The 16,956-nt window shown below is 43.0% G+C and overlaps 1 protein-coding gene and 1 long non-coding RNA gene across 2 annotated transcripts; both read left to right on the top strand.

The window, feature by feature from the left end:
• The first annotated feature begins 688 nt into the window (after positions 1-688).
• On the top strand, positions 689-7,784 carry gdf6a (growth differentiation factor 6a). Its single transcript, XM_067511695.1, has 2 exons — positions 689-1,283; positions 5,399-7,784. Exons 1-2 carry the CDS (start codon positions 923-925, stop codon positions 6,367-6,369), a joined length of 1,332 nt encoding a protein of 443 aa, XP_067367796.1. The 5' UTR covers positions 689-922; the 3' UTR covers positions 6,370-7,784.
• A 4,569-nt stretch (positions 7,785-12,353) lies between these two features.
• On the top strand, positions 12,354-14,554 carry LOC137130541 (uncharacterized). Its single transcript, XR_010914862.1, has 2 exons — positions 12,354-13,251; positions 14,304-14,554. It is a non-coding gene; the product is annotated as an uncharacterized lncRNA (long non-coding RNA).
• Positions 14,555-16,956: the final 2,402 nt, after the last annotated feature.

Genomic DNA, 16,956 nt, shown 5'->3' with positions numbered 1-16,956 from the left:
GTTCACACCTCCAGGTTACGTTTACATGCGGCAAATCTCCTTCCTCAGCCTATTTATCCATGATTCAGTTTTAAACTGTCTCTTCTCAGTGAATTCAGCTGCCATCCCCTAAACACAAACTATTCACCTGCCTTGTTAGTTTTTCCTGTCAAAAATAAATGCATTGAAAACATTGAAATTCAGCGACAACATCCATGATATTCCGCGTCCCGGTGCTATTTCCAGCCTGTGTGTTCATCATATATGTGACTGAAATCTAATCTGATCTGATATGACGCCACCTTGCAAGATTTCCGGCTGTCAAACACGTAAGAAAGACTACAACTCTGACATCTCTGTGTATGTACATGCACAGAACTCAGCATCATAAACGTGTTTGCTCCAAAACATGGACGTTTAGTCTTTTTCACACAAGTACTTAAAAGAAGAACACATGACAATGGTTGCATTCGATCATAATTCCATCTGATTTCATCACAATGGGATTCACCGATTTATATAATTAACTTAAAGTTGTCGCCTGAACAAATGCATTAAAGTATCATTATCTATGGGCAGCGTAAAGTTCAGCGATTGGCTGAGAAACCAATAACCACCAATACTTCCTCATATGTCTTTATCCTGTGGGTCCGTTGGCTCTTGTGCGCGTGGTTGGAGGTCTGTGACATGAAATTGTTTGGGAAGCCCTACGCTGAGCGACCGTGTGGGCGTGTTTCTCTCGGCCCAACACTCTCCGCTCTTGCGTGGAGTCCAGAGCGCAAAACGCACTTCTTCTGGTGTGAACAGAGAGCGCAAAGTAGCAGCTCTGCAACCCTGAGGCGCACACCATCTCCGGCACCGGCGGCTCCCCCGCATCTAACTCCACTGAGTGCGGACAAAAAGAGTTTTTTTTTTTCAACATCTACTGGCAACTCCTCCAGCCATGGACGCATCTCGAATCATAATGCTATATCTGGGCCTGCTCCTTGTTTTATTTGGGAATATACCGTGTTTCCAGTCTGCTGCTATCATCTCTACATCTGCGCCGAGGAGGAACAGAGGAGCCAGGATCCCTCATCAGGACGGACAAAGGTCATCCAAATCCCTGAAAGACATCTTTGCGTCTTCGCATCCTATCACGGGCCATCACAAAGACGACCAGAAGGACGCGATTGTGCCACATGAATACATGCTTTCTATATACAGGACATACTCGACTGCAGAGAAGCTCGGACTAAACGCAAGCTTTTTCCGCTCCTCCAAGTTTGCCAACACCATAACAAGTTTTGTGGACAGAGGAACAGGTTGGTTTCAGTCCGCTGCCAGGTCCACCGACTCAGTCTTGCATACTAATGTGACAGAGGGTTTTTCTCGACTGACTGCTTTAACATTCTCCCTCAGGTTTTGTTAAAACATACAGCACTGCATTCAAGCCACGGAGCAATAGCATATGGTCGCGGCGTTTACATTTACGCACGCCTTACAGCACGCAAAACGAAATAGCAAACACACTTTTACGCCACAAATACCAATAAATCTCTTAATATAGAGAGCTACTGGATTAGTTGTTTGATGAGCACGTTTCACCATTCGCCTCATAGCCGCCAGAACGTAACTTTTTCCAAGTATAAAGTTATATTGCCTTTAATTAACCTCTGCGTAACGCGACAGTAAAACGCTAATTGAACAGCTCTCTAAATGAAGGCTGTAAATCTCTGTCAGTGCGGGCTGCAGCAAAAACTATCCAGCTCCACGTGAATAGGGGGAAACTTTTTTTTTCTTAGACATCACATTGTCGCACTTCTGGGTTGTTTCATTTTCGATTTTTCCGAGTTCTTTAAACTCAAACACTAAAACAACCAAAAACATTTAAGCTCCAAACCCAATTTCACTTTAAGCATGTTAAAAAAAAAACTAAAAAAAAAAAAAAACTCCAATCTGTAGACGCCGTGGTGCTCGTTATGGGCAACTTGTGCTGACAAAGGCAGCTGGAGGGCTTTGGAACAGAGTGAGTCGGTGTGAGAAGCAGGTGTCTGGGTCAGTTTAACGTGTGTGATCAAGTGATTTGATCGGCCTGCAAAGACACAAACCAAGCTGACAAACACAAACACATCCAACACACACAAAGGGGCAGAAGCCGAGTAAACCTTTACAGGAGAAATCAAGCCTATCTTTATTTACGTTCCCTGAAACACTGTCTCACACGCTCGGACGCGCGATGAAAAAAAAAAAAAAGTCCATGGTGAAGAGTTGTTTGGTCCAGAGTCGTCCTAATTAAAACTTGTTATTATTATAAAAGAATGCGGTGAGGTGGAGCTGCAGTTACCTCCAGGACAAACGAACTGTTGTTCTCAAGACTCTGTGAAATAGAAATAAAAAAGAAACAAAATAAACACTGGTACTTTTCCCTAATTAAAAAAACAAAGCATATTAAAAAAAAAAGAAATCACCCATTTGCTGCTTTTCAGGCAAGAAAAACTGAAAGTCAACCCGAAGCTAAACGGAACACCCGTGTCTCCCTTTCTTGCAGTGTGAACTGATTTGATAGGAAAAACGCCTCAGTCTTTCCCTGTGATTTTGATGTGATGTGTCACTGGCTCTGACCCCGAGCTGGACCCTCTGAGAGCTGCTTGGCATCGAACGGCTGATTGGAGTATTTGAACTCGGTGATCTAATTGAGTGTTCATGTCATAACATATCAAACACTGTCTATTCTCCCATAATGACCCAGCTCGGCCGCGATGGGCACATCACCAAAGAAGCGACGAGGGAGAGAAAAAAACTGAAAGAGCACTTCCTCTGCTGTGAAGTGGTTCGTAATTTTTCTGTCTACTACAGAACCTCCCTTTGCGTCCGCCACTTTAATTACGGAAAATTATTTTTCTTCTCGTTCTTTGCAGCCCAAGTGCCTCCCAGCATCCCCAAAGTGTTGCATTGCATTAAGCAGCAGGATGATCCTCATGTGGGACTTTTCGTCTTTTAAACCGCCTCCATCACGAAAGAAACACCCGCCGGGCGGTTTAAAGTAACACGTTTTGCGTCATTTACACAGAGACAAGCTTCACTCAGTGCACATATATGATGTAGAACCTCTCGCCGTTGTAGGTAAATGAGAGAATGTGCTTAAAATCAGTCAGGGTGTTTTTGTTGGAAGTCAGAAAAAAGAGTAAGACGAATTACTCTTGGCATTTCAGGTAACTCATTAAAGAGCTCTCCCTCCTTCTCTTTTTCTCTCTCTCTGTCCTTTCACACACGGACATAGATGTTAAAACAGCTATGTTTCTATGTACAAATTTTGCATTTGTTCAAAAACGACAAACAAAGTCAAACTGAAGTTCACAGGATCCCTTTAAACCAAGCAATAAAAAAACTAACCGCGTTCTTCCCCTAATTATCCATTGTGGAACATTTTACGCATAATGGAAAGAAAAACTACTTTTGCATAATAATGCAATTAAGAAAACTTTCTACACTTTAAAACTGTCAACACCAATATCTCTCAATAATATCCCTCAGTCTGTGCGGGCGCGTTTTGAAGGGAATGTTGTCGCTGGCAGGATAAGATGAAATATAAGAGGGGAAGTGCTTTAATGAGGAAGATGGGAACTGAGAACTGTTAATTATTTGGTGAACTTGTGTTTGATTTGTTTGAGGTCCTATTAAAAAAAAAAGAATCCTAATGCAGACCAGACGCGCAAAGCCACTGAAACGAGCACCAGGTTTTAATCTGCTTTTACTGTTGGACTCGGCAGGGTTCACGGAGGGAAACCGACAGCTAGATTAAATATTTCTCTAGAACACGTTTTACAAATAACAGCACGGGCATGTTTGGATGTAGACATGTCACTTTCACTTTTTAAAACGCCATCAGGCAGAAATGAAGACAATCCACCGAAGCTGCGTGCTTTTGTTAGATAAAAAAAAAAAAAAAAGCCAGAAGTTATTAGTCTGAACAAGCTGTTTGATTTTGGGTTCAAACCTTTTTAAATCTTTTTAAATGCATTTAAAGGAAATGATTTTATTTGTTCCAGAGTTGAATCCTTTTAGAAGGTTTTTTGAATTGCACATCCTTTTATTCATAAATTATATTTTAAGGAAATTGTCAAACTATGAAAAGCAGAGAAACTTATATGATTAAACTTAATAAACGTATTTCCTTTTATTCACAAAAAATTAATTTGAGAGGAAAAACATTTGTGTGGACTTTCCATAGTTCAAATGAATAAGGAAACCACATTAATATTCACACTTTAATGTGTTGTAAATTGTGTACAATTTTCCCAAGCACAGAAAACACTCAGAGTCTGTTTGTCTGACGCTTTTTCACGCACTGTCTCTGAGCGCTGATTTTCAGTCTCACTAGTTTCCCCTTGATGAAGTATTTGCAGGCCTCCTGGGTCTCCGGCAGGGAATAATGCATTAATTGTGTATTGTTCAGCTGAGTGTACAGTGTGTCGCCCTTGGTCCGTTGTGTCTGGCAGCACCCAGGGGCCTTCACATCACTAGGCCCCTTGTTTTTAAAAAAAATGCTTTTTCTTACATCTCGAAAGGAGACTAACCACATTTCTGATGCCATGCCTGCCTGCTGCACAAAAACGTTGTGCTGTAAGTGAGGAGACGTTTGCTTCCACTCTGCCAAAGTGAAGAAAACTAATAATCAGTCTGTTATCAAAAAAGCAGAACTCTTCACAGTGAAACGTGCTTGATTAAGATTTTATTGATTCATGTTAGCTGCAGTATAATAAAGGAACTTTTGGCCCACGTGACAGGTGATAAACAGATCAATATGAAATATGAACTTTTGAAACAAGTGAGATTTGATATTTCCTGCATGTGATCTGAAACCTGCTTGCTTTACATCACAATATACTTTCAAATTGGTGTGCAACAAATTTCCAGGAAATTAAATTAGGAAGTTGAGGAACTAGAATTTAAGGGAGGAAGCCTTCAAGCCTTCTAGCCTTGTTCAGACTTTCGCATTATTATTATTATTATTATTATTATTATTATTATTATTATTATTATTATTATTAAGATAATTGTGTTAGAATGTGAAGAAGACAGTATTTAAATGGCTTTATTATGGATTTAGGCGAAGTATCCATGTTTTTTATTAATCAAGAATAAATTGTCAACTGTGAGGGGTTGTTTCTTTTTTAACCAAACTGATGAGTTGTCAGTTGTAGTTTGTTTGAGGCAGGTTGAGCCTGGACGTTTGGAAAACAAGAAAGAGAGGAAGCGAAAGAGAGAGAGAGAGAGAGAGAGAGTTTGGCGGGGGGGGGGGGGGGGGGGGGGGGAGCTGGAGGGAGGGAGAGAGAGAGAGAAGGCCTCTGTGGGAGAATGTGAGTCCCCCTCCCTCTGAACACTGTACACCCTAAGTGAATCTGACTGCAATTATTTTCTTCTTTTATCCTTGCAGACGATCTTTTGCACTCTCCTCTGCGAAGACAAAAGTATCTGTTTGATGTCTCAACCCTTTCAGACAAAGAGGAGCTGGTCGGGGCGGAATTAAGGATATTTAGGAGAGCGTCCGGGGATTTGCGGACTTCCCTGCAGACGACGGGCCTCTACGACATCCAGCTCTACCCCTGTCGTTCCGACAGTCTGCTGGACTCCAGGTCTCTGGACCCACTGGACTCTACTAAACCTGGCTGGGAGGTTTTGGACGTGTGGGAACTGTTTAAAGCGCACAAGCAGCAGCAGCATCATCAGCCCCAGCATCACTTTCAGCAGGGAAACCAGATCTGCTTCCAGCTCAGGGTCACTCTTGGCAAATCAGACACTGAGGTGGATCTGAGGCAGCTGGGGCTGGACAGGAGCGGCCGGTCCCAGCAGGAGAAGGCCATCTTGGTGGCCTACACCCGCTCCAAGAAGAGAGAGAACTTGTTCAACGAGATGAAGGAGAAGATCAAGTCGCGGAGGTCGGTCACCGAGAAGGAGGAAGTGGTGATGGTGAAAGCTGCAGAAGAGGAGGGGGTGTCCCCGAGGGGGGTGAAAGGAGAGGGGCCCCGGCGGCGGCGGCGGAGGACGGCGCTGAGCAACCGGCACGGAAAGAGGCACGGGAAGAAATCCAAATCCAGGTGCAGCAAAAAGGCGCTGCACGTGAATTTCAAAGAGCTGGGCTGGGACGACTGGATCATCGCTCCCCTGGATTATGAGGCGTATCACTGCGAAGGGGTGTGCGACTTTCCCCTCAGGTCGCACCTCGAACCGACCAACCACGCCATTATACAGACGCTCATGAACTCCATGGACCCCAACAGCACCCCGCCCAGCTGCTGCGTCCCCACCAAACTCAGCCCCATCAGCATCCTCTACATAGACTCGGGCAATAACGTGGTGTACAAACAGTACGAGGACATGGTGGTGGAGCAGTGCGGGTGCAGGTAGCGGCCACTGTTTGTTTAGATCACTTTAAAAGACAGAACAATCGAAGACAATTCTTGATGGTGTAAAGTCCTCATCGGTCTGAAATGCTTTGACTCGCCTTGTCTTTGTTCAATAGGGATGCACACAGAGGCGAAATCTGCTATTTATTGAACCTACATTCATCCACACTCTCTGCCTTAAAGTGTTAACTCTCCATGTCACCTCACGCAACAAGTGATCACCCATCACACTGGCTCCGTTTTCCCAGAGACCAGCATGTGCCCATATGACACAAAGACACGGGTACACAGAGATGGGAGCACATTGAGTCAGACTGTGCACCTGTTCGTGCCGAGGCCAGAGGACAGTGGGCTTCGCCTGTCAGCGCTTTGTTGCAGTTCTGCCGTGTGATCCCGCCTGCCAGGCCAGACTCTTTTGGGTATGTGCATCCAGGCCGTAATTGCCACTGTCCAGCTGGAGTCATTACAGGCCCGAACAAGTGCCTGTTTTCACAAAAATGAAGGGTGAGGGGGGGGGGTCTAATCTACCAAACACACACACACGCACACTCTCTCTCTCTCTCACACACACACACACATATATACACACACTGGGGAGAGGGAATAAGATGGTGGTGGCAATGCCTTCAAGAGATTTGATTTTGCCTTATGGAGCTCAGCTGAAAGGCGACGTGCGCCGAGAAAAAGGACACAAAACCAGACTTTTGCCCGACTGGGGCCCTGTTATTAAAAAAAGAGAGAGGGGAAAAAAAAGAATGAAAGAAAAGCACACATTACTGAGGCGAAATTTTGCTCAGAAGTCTGCATCTTCACGAAATGCACTTCCCAACTGACTCCGCCAAGGACGTGCGGTCAGAGAGAGAGAGAGAGACAGAGACAGAGAGAGGGTGAGAGAGAGAGAGAGAGAGAGAGAGAGAGAGAGCTTGTTTTCTCTGATGACGAAAGAATACGAAAAAAAAAACTCAAGACGATATTTAAATGCACATTAGCTTTGAATGCACTGCTGTTCATTATTTTTGACTTGTAAATATTTGTACAGTCGAAAACTTTGTGCAACGGATGAAGAAATGAGAAAACGGCATTTCTCTGTAAATATACAAAATGCACTCAAATCGGTATAATTTCTATTCTATAATTATTTTATTATTTGTGATGTACAGAGTTTCATGATAATCATATATTTCTTACATTGATAAGAGTAATTTAAGGTGTATTCGATGTTTTGTTTGTTTTTGCAGAGGGTGGAAAATACCATTATTAATGTCTACCTCATCATTGCATAGAATCTGAGTTTTGAGGTGCATTCGCTTAGAGTGTAAAGAGCTTTTACAATGACATATAAGATCATTTATATACATATATTACTGGATAATATTCCACACCATTACTGTACAAATAAAATTCAAAACAAAGTCATCCAGTCTGCTGGGATTTCTCATGAATAATGCCACAATATTGTTTTTTTAAATGGAGTATTTTAAGGGAATTTCAGTTTTTCTATCTTTCATAGATTTCTTAAATAAAAAAGTCATATTACTGTACTTACTGTACTACACATTTCTAAATATCACGTGGGGCTGCACCTTTCATTAGTCAGATTCTTAAGTTTGCAACTATGTCTGCTAGCACATTACCATTTATCTTAAGCTTAAATATGCTAAGGTTACATTACGCATTGGTTTACTATTTTAGATACATATTCTGGCAGACGATCTATAAAGTTATAGATGTGCTGAGTTTTAATGAGATGTGTCCATTGCATATGGGGCCCATATACCTTTGCCTTCAGGTATGCAAATCTGCTCTTGCCCTTCATAAACAGTCTCTCATCTCTAGACAACATATGCCACTATTCAGTGACTGGCTGGCTTAGAATTGCACCACAAAAACCAAATAAACATATGGTGACCATCCAAGTAGAAGCAAATCCACTGCCCCGACTGTCACTGATATGCCACTGAATGTATGAACTTCAGCTATTTCCCAATGAATTAGCTCCTCCTGGGTCAAGTTTACTTAACACTTTAATGTTTTCCAATCTGTGGATGTAAAAAAAAAAAAAAAAGAAGTTTGAAAGAAGGGATTGCTTCCATATAGGCTATCGACCTTGGCCTGGAAACAATTAGGAGATTGCTTTGAAATGTTATATGTTGTCCAGGCACTTGTACAGTATCATGTCACTCCCCACATGTTTGCTAGGGGGAAACAGAGGATGCTAAGTGCACTCTTTAGCGGTCGCTGCAAATGAGTGACACAACAACCATTCCCTTGAGTATAACCAAATGGCCCCCCAGGCTACACGTCTGGAACACCATCGCCGTGCTCAGAAGTGCACTTTGGGAGATACCGTGCGCAACCATGAGTGTCTTTTCAGTGTAAGAGGGCAGGATTTTTTTCAACTGAAAAGAAACTCTATGCTAACTTTGTGGAATGAACCTTTATGTTTTTGATTTATATTTATTTGACAAGTTCCCCGGTCTGGTGGGCACTGGCCTGGAGGTGAGACTGGATGTTAAGGGAACAGTTAAATGGTGATGAAAGGGAAAGGAATGCTTTGTTTACCCGCTTCAATCCCTCACTCTTAAGTTAAATGTTCCTATAAAGTTCTTCATCACAACCGCCTTATTGTCCCTCCACTCCACGCTGAGGCAGAGAGAACCCCCCAAAAAAGAGAGTTGTGTTTATTTGAAGCTTGGTCCTAATGTATTAGTCTAAACAAAGTGAAATTGGCAAAGAGAGGGCTCCTTTTCATCAGAAATGTGGAGAATGTTTAACACAAATAGTCCTGACACCCCACATCTGTGTGTGGAGGCTTCTTGTTAGCAATCTGTAAGGCTGCACAAGTGAAGATCTACTAGGTGTCACTCCAAGTGGAAAGACTGGGAGCGTCTCCAAGATTAAAAAAAAATAAAATAAAATAAAAAAATTAGAGCAGCCTTGACTCAGTTGGTGACATAAATGCTCCTCATGCTTAACCCCTCTGTTATCAGTGATGTCCTCATCAGTGTCAGGAAAGTCATTAATCACACCGATGTTTGAGACGGTCAGGACCCCTGAGCGAGCAGGCATTCAGGAGCACTACAATTTATAACGAGGACTCAAATTTTATGCTTTGATTTGTTGGTTGGATAGAATTTAGGTGTAGAAGGGAGAAGAGAATAGAGGGGCTTTGTCGGCTGCCAAGGCTTGACTTTTAAACTGCTACTGATAAAATCCAGCAAGAGCTTATTATTTATTTTTCTGTGACTGTTTCTCTCCTCACAGATTTTTTTTTTTTGCCTCTAGAGGGATCCCTCTTTCTCTGGTTTCTTGTAGTTCCCACCATTGTGCTTTGCAGACATTGTAGTTCCCTCTATAATAATGCTTGACACATTTCTCAAGCCAAAAACACAGGCCAATGCAAGGTGGTGTTTCTCTGTGCTAAACAGATGCAGAATAAAACTCACTCTGACAGACTCTACAGTTTGCGCTTTTACACGCAACCGAGTTCAGAGAGCAAGACTTCCTATTTGTGTTTGTGTGAGTGTGTGTCGGTGGACAGAAGGGTGGCAGCATACACAGATGGACAGTTGAGTGGTGCAGAAGAGCAGCAGATGCCTGAAGTGACCCCTCCTGCTGCCTTTCATTGAGCCACTGGCTTCAAACACAAAAGCAGGGGCGGACCCTAAACATTAAATACACTTGCTTGTGCCTTAATGCCAGAGGTCACCATTTTTTTTTTTTTTTTTAACCTCCTGTGATCAATTTTGAAAGTTATTGTGATATAAACAAAAATGTGTTCTGCTTTGTTCTTCAAGTGAGAGCCAAATTTATTAAAAAAATAAAAATGTCGGTTGCTCTTGGCAGCTGCCGTTTAAGCAGAGTAAGATAATAAACCTTGGACAGAGCAGCCACAGTGAAACAAAAGAATGAGCTGTTTTGCTATAATGGGGCATCTGCCCTTCTCTACCTCTGCCTCTAGCTCGGTGCTCCTACAGAAAGCCATCCCTCCCTCCTGTCCGACCATACGGTTAACAGGAAGACAGCAGACACCTCCACTTCACCACGGATAACCTGCTAATCGCATTAAACTTGCAACCAACTGGTATTTTGAAATGTGAAGAAGCAGCCAGTGTAGCTTCTTTCAACTGTGCTCTCGCATGCTTTGCCACAGAGAATGCCAGGATCATCTGGTAAAGTCAACAGAATACGCATTAAATGCATTTAAAATTGGGAAAACAGTAAAAGCTCAGGTCCAGTTGATTGATTTGCTTGGAATACCTGTCGAGAGAAGCCCATTTTTTTCTGTTTGTTTTCTGGAGGAATGTCTGACGGTGCCCTTTCACCCTGCCTTGTCCATTTACTGCCCCTGGTCTATGTTACAGATGGTGACCCAGGTCCTCACAATCCATGATTAACAAGTACACCTTCAGATTCTCCCTCAAATCTTTGCAGAAAGGAAGATTGTCTTTTTTTGTTTGCTCATAGTCCATCTTTTTTTCTCTTTGTTGAGTGTCTCTGTGTGTTTGTGCAAAGGCCCGAATGAGCTCAAGCCAAAAGTAAATTTACTCAGTTAACTTTGACAATGCTTATGTTTGGGAGCAAGGCAAGGACATGACCTCGCTGCCAATTCACATTTGCAGAGCTTGTGGAAAGGACAGGGAGGGTCACTGACCAACCAGGGCTTGGACAATGGCCTGGACTGACTGTGCAATGTAAAAGAAAAATACTGGAATTTAATAGAAAAAAGATAGTGATAGTGGCCGACGATAACGCGACTCAAAAGTATAGAACAATCCAAAAAAATCAAAGTCAAAGATGAAAGCCTTCTCTCCCGACCAACACTTTGATTGTCCGTTAACTTTTTTCACTTTACATAAGATATACTCCGATTTAAAAGGTAACCTGGGTGGTAAAAAAGAGGTTTTTGGTTCTGCATTGTAAAACGAGACATGTAGGCAAACAAACACAGGTCAGGGGCAATGAGGCAGCAGAAGAAGGATCTGACTTTTCTGGGGGGGGGGTTGATGATGGTGTATGTGTGTATGTGTGTGTGTGTGTGTGTGTGTGTGTGTGTGTGTTGGGGGGGGGGGTCTTGATGGACAACTCCACAACTCAGCAGAGGCAGAGCTTTCACTTAAAAATGGTGCCTGGCCTATCTCAAAAGGTCAGAGCACAGAACGCTAACACACTACATTAATCATGAGAGGCTGCGGCTTACCTGTCTATTGTTTCAACCCTGCCGTACAGTTAACCTCAATTAGGCTTGATTACCAGGTGTGGAAGACGCAGGGCCCAGGCTGGGCGAAAGATCGGGCATCAATAATGCAGATTCATATTAGATGTGCCTGCTTGTCACAGAAGGGACGGAACGATTTATTTGGGGGACAGGGTCAGCAATCAGGTAATGCTGGATGTTTTGTTGTGATATCCTTTACTCTTTTAGGCTCCATGCATAGTTTGTCCCATGCTACAATAAAACACAAATATGCATATGTCTGTGCATATGCACAAACATATGCTTATGAGAAACAAACACAAACACCAAAGCATTGTGTGGTGTACCAAAGAGAGCTAAAGGCTTCATGCTGTCCCAGCCCCCCTCCCTCTCTTGGTAATTGCCCCATTATGTGTTGGTGGTAGATGGAGCCATTACAGATGGTTTATGACGGGACCATTTCATTTTGTCTTCCCAATGAGGGACAGATTTATGGTGCAAGGCAGTCTTACACACAACGGTAAAAACCCCTGACCACTGCATTCCCTAATACACACACACACATAGAAACACACAAACACACAGAAATGTGTATGAATGCATTTTGTGTTTTATCTTTTGACTGTCGCGACTGTGGATGGCAGCAGCGTAGGAGATGAATAAATGTTCGATGGTCCCGTGGAACAAGGCACACTTCCAGGCCGGTCGTCAGTCTGTTCCCAAGAGAGGGTGGGCGGGCAGTTGCTGGGGGAAGACCTCCTCGAAGAGTCCCTGGTCTGTGGGGAAGCTACGGGCCTCGAATAAAACCGAGTCTGACACTTTCTCACCAAACATTATCCTGCTAAAAGGAACTATCATGGATGACAAAGTAAACAGCAGTTAGCTTTTCAGAATGAATCTCTGTTAGCTCCCAGTGAAGTGTTTGAAGTGCTGAAGACTCTTGGCTGCATGGTTTCTTTTCAGAGGCTGTTTTGGTGTGGTTCCCCAGAGTTCCCGTTTGGAAATCAAATATTTAGCTCAGTAGCTTTGATGCCAAGAAAAATATTGGTCATTAAATTGATGCCTGAATAGGCAGGCTAATTACAGGGCTGTGGACTGAAAGCTTACCCTGCGACTCATGGCTACAATTATTAAAGTTAACAATAGGGACACTGGGGTAGCGTTCACCAAGCTTCAAAGAGCTCAGCTTATTTTATAACTTTTTAAAAACTGGAGTAGGTCCCTGTCTGTGTCAGGAATAGTTTTCCTATCGTGCACAAAGTGGAAAGTTGTCAGGTACAAGTCTTTCAACAAACAAGGTCAGCAGAGGAACACTCATTATTAATCATTTACCAGAGGAGCACAAAGAGAGCTGGGGAGACTAGATAGCCCGGAGGAGCCAGGTGTTTGTGACTGAAACCTTGCCTCATCGTGTTACACACTGCGGCCACTCTGACCATTTGTGACACCTCGCTGCGATCAACCCCTACCTGCTGCTCCCCGCTGGTGATGGACTTTCTCATTGTGGTGATCACCTCAGACAGGCCAGCCCTGTCTTCCCTTTCCGTGAAAACCCCACCGTTGTGCTTCCAAACGCCAAATTTCTACTGCAGCTGTTTGAGCTACGTCAGGAAATCCGACCTGGCTTGAATAGTTGCTGCATGGATGTGGAGATGAATGAATGATGTACGACTGACCATGTCCGAGGTTAGTTTCTGTCAATTCTCTCAAATACACCCTTTATTCACTACAACATAAATTCTCCTGCTCTGGCATGAGGAATGGAGTGAGGTTTGTTTGACCAGATGTAACTTTATCAGGGACTCTTTTTCCCCCTGCTATTCTTGTGTCTCTCACATCTTTAAGCTCCAGGTACAAAAAAAGTGAGCTCTCACACAATATTTCTGTTTGCTGTAGTCTGACCTCTTTGTGAACTGCGGTAAAGTGAAAGGCACTTTCAGGGGGAATCGGATGGCAGTAACCATATGCCTTTCAACTGATACAAAGGTGGGAAAGGGGGAGGCCAGGGCTGTGTGTGTGTGTGTGTGTGTGTGTGTGTGGTGGGGGAGGGAGGGAGGGGTGGTTGAAAAAGGGTGAAAAGGAAAGTGCCATACTGCATCTTTTTGTGTTGGTAAAGTGGTGGCAGTTTAGGGTCAGGGGCTTTGGGGGAGGAGAAAGGGGGGGGGGGGACGCGTTGTTGGCTGGATGTTGTGCTGAACTTAACGCAACGTCCGGCTGACTGACCCTTGAGATAGAGCCCTCTTATGGATGAGTGCAATGAGTAAACAGCATTCCTCACTTTCTGTGTCTGACCCTGCGTGTCTCTCTATTTTTGTCTCTCGTTCTCATTCTTCTTATAGTTTGTCTACATTAGCAGAAACACTTCACCTCCAAGTTTGTCTCTGCTGTCTCTGACCACTGACTGAACATGAGGCTCCTTAAGTAAAAAAGAAGAAACAAAAACTATTCCAGCATATACTCTAAAACTTCAGACAAGAATTTTGCGAAATTAACTCATGTCAAATGAACTGGCGTGTTTTAACTTGAAATATTGAGATGAATTTCACTCAACTGTACTATATGAAGTTTCTATTGACATGTCATTTGTATGTATATTATTTTCATCTTAATTTTTTTTTCTTTTTGGTCCATTCGGCTTTTCCCGTGAGTTCACGTTGGCCACAGTCATTGTCCGCATGTTGATTCGGCACAGTTTTCTGGATGTCCTTCCTGAGGCAACCCTCCCCATTTTCTACCAGGTTTGGACCAGCACTGCACAGCTGGGGATGGGACTGGGACCGGGGATCGAACCACTGACCCTGTGGTCCATGGACCAACTGAGCTCCAACTGAACTCCTGTGATGTGTATATATAATAATCGTCTATAAATATCTCAGCATCCATAGTTGGAAAGAAAAAACTCACCAAAGACCATTTTCTTTTGTAGTTTATAGAAATTATGTATGATGTAAATTGAATTGGATAATTAAAGCTATAATATGCAACATAATCTGAGACTCATAATCAGTCCAGTCTGCTCCGCACAGCCTTCACACTCCCTGCTCTACAATGATCTGCTGAACTCCACCACTCCATGGTTCAGGTGAACGTCCTTGTGAAAGTACAATAAAAAGAAATACTGCAAAATGTACTATTCTAGGAAAAACAATTGTAATTGTCTGATTGGTTTAAAGGGTGAGTCACTTTTAGCCACAAGTTCAACTTGCTTTCTCTAAAGATTTTAAAGATCAACTTCAGTTTGCTTGTGTTACATGAAGTACATAACGGGGACTAAAAGTGTGTTCAGACAGCTTAAAGCTAGAGAAGTAACATTTTGACTTGTGTCACACATGAAACTTGCCATTTTGTTAGATCTGAACACTCACTTAAAAGTCTAACTTAATACCACTGCAACATTAAGTTGCTACCCTTATATCGAACATTCATGTCAAATGTAGACCTTGCAGATCAGATGTGAAGGAAAACCCATCACAGCATTTGACGAGTCACTACTTTTATCTCTAGTGCACTGAAAAGAAGGGCAGTGAGATGAAGGTTAATGATTAAAGGCACGTTTATGTGGCCGGTGAATTGTACAGTATGTGCCTCACATGCCTTTCCTATTTAGTCGGCAAAACTCAAAGACATATAGATAAGTTTAGATCAAGATTACATAATGGGATACAGAAGCAAACATTGCGAGATATAAAAATTAAGCACAAATGCCGTATCAGTTTGAAATCATGAGCAGTGCAACGTTGATACACGTACACATCTTAAAATGATTTGCTGCCTTATTACGAGACAGTCAGTAATCTCTGTGCATGGTTACAGTACTGTAGATGTAGGGAGCGAGCGTGTTTAGTAGGAAAGGAGGACAGACAGGAAGAAGGTTTGTTACAGAAGCAACATTAATCTATTCCTCTCGGCGCTCTTTGAAGAGCAGCAGCAGCTATGACAGGCTAAATGTTTCCAGAGATGTCACATTTCCACAAAATCTAAAAAGGCTCTTGTGAGCACTCATCCTTTCATGTTTGATTGTGTGTTGGAGATCCTATGATAAACAGACGAGGGTGGTGGTTGGAGGGGAAAGGGGGTTGGGTAGAGGGGCTTTGGATGGGAACATACTCTGCTGCTTGGCCTGCTTCGCCACCGGATCCAGATGCTTTTGCAAATGACCTCTTTGTCTACTTCAGAGAGGTTCAAAACGCAAGTCTGCATTCAGATCCAGGGTTTCTCTTTAGACTTCGACTATTGGAACATTATTGCACTGAATCTGATTAATCTAGTTCCTTCCACGAGTGTCACTGGACACTTTTCTGGCCCTCAAATTTGCGAATCCACCATCAGACAGACACTGAACACGTGCTGCAAAGCTTGCTGTAGACCACTGAGCATGTGAGATGCAGCTCATTTCATCAAGGACTAGGCAAAGCAGGTACATTTAACGCCATATGTCTGCTGGAAGCCAAATACACACTTCCTGTAAGATTCAGAAATTAATTTAAACATCAACAGCAACAAATAAAGATCGGTCATCATGCTGAAATATTTTGGCTGTGCACATACATATGCACACACTCTCTTCCTGTTTGTCTCCATCTCTCTCCTCCTTATTCCTCCTGGGCTTTGTGTCCCTGTTTGTCAGTCCTGTCCTGCTGTCTTTTCCAGCACTGCTTAAGTGTTTTGTGTCTCAACACTGTGTTAGAGAGTCATAAAATACTTGTGGAGAAAACAGAGCACTTCCAGCTGAACTCCAGAGAAAGGGGCAGAAAAGAGAATGTAAACCGAGGCGAAGTAACAAAACGGAAAAAAGAGGAAAAAATGATGTTCCCATAAAAATAAAACAATAAAAATACCAGAACAGTAGTGAAACATCTTTAGCATTTTTAATAAGACTTCTTAACAAGCATGTGCATTGATGGATGCAGTTTTATGACAGCGTGCCATTCACTTGTATAAGTGCATTTAAACTGCACCAGTGCCTCTCTGCAGGCTGTTCATGAATGAAATCTTCAGTAGTGATATGAAATATGAATAAACTCTTTAACTATCTTGTTTTTTTTTTTTTTTTGGTTTCCATTAACATTTGTCCTCCCTTTCATGAAACTTTAACCTCTGGGGACAAGAGACCGCATCCCATTTCATTCAGCTTATGTAGAAATAGCACTCTGGCATGCACAGATACAGAGCACACAGATGCAAAGCATTTGTGCTCATAATCCTCTACCTCTGGGGAAGTTGGTGGCAGTCTTCTCATGGTTTTGAGGATGGTGCGGTCACAGATCTCCTGGTGAGTTTGGTATGAGCCATTAGGAAAGGAAGGAGGATGAGGAGGGGGAGAAGGAGGACATTCCTGATTTCCAGCCAGGCCGCTCGGCAAAAGCCTGCTCCTCATCTGTCCCACAGAGG

The sequence above is a fragment of the Channa argus genome, chromosome 7 (genome assembly GCF_033026475.1).
Source record: "Channa argus isolate prfri chromosome 7, Channa argus male v1.0, whole genome shotgun sequence".
Classification (NCBI taxonomy): domain Eukaryota; kingdom Metazoa; phylum Chordata; class Actinopteri; order Anabantiformes; family Channidae; genus Channa; species Channa argus.
Note: the sequence above shows the minus strand (reverse complement) of the source record. Positions and strands in the feature narration are given on the sequence as shown.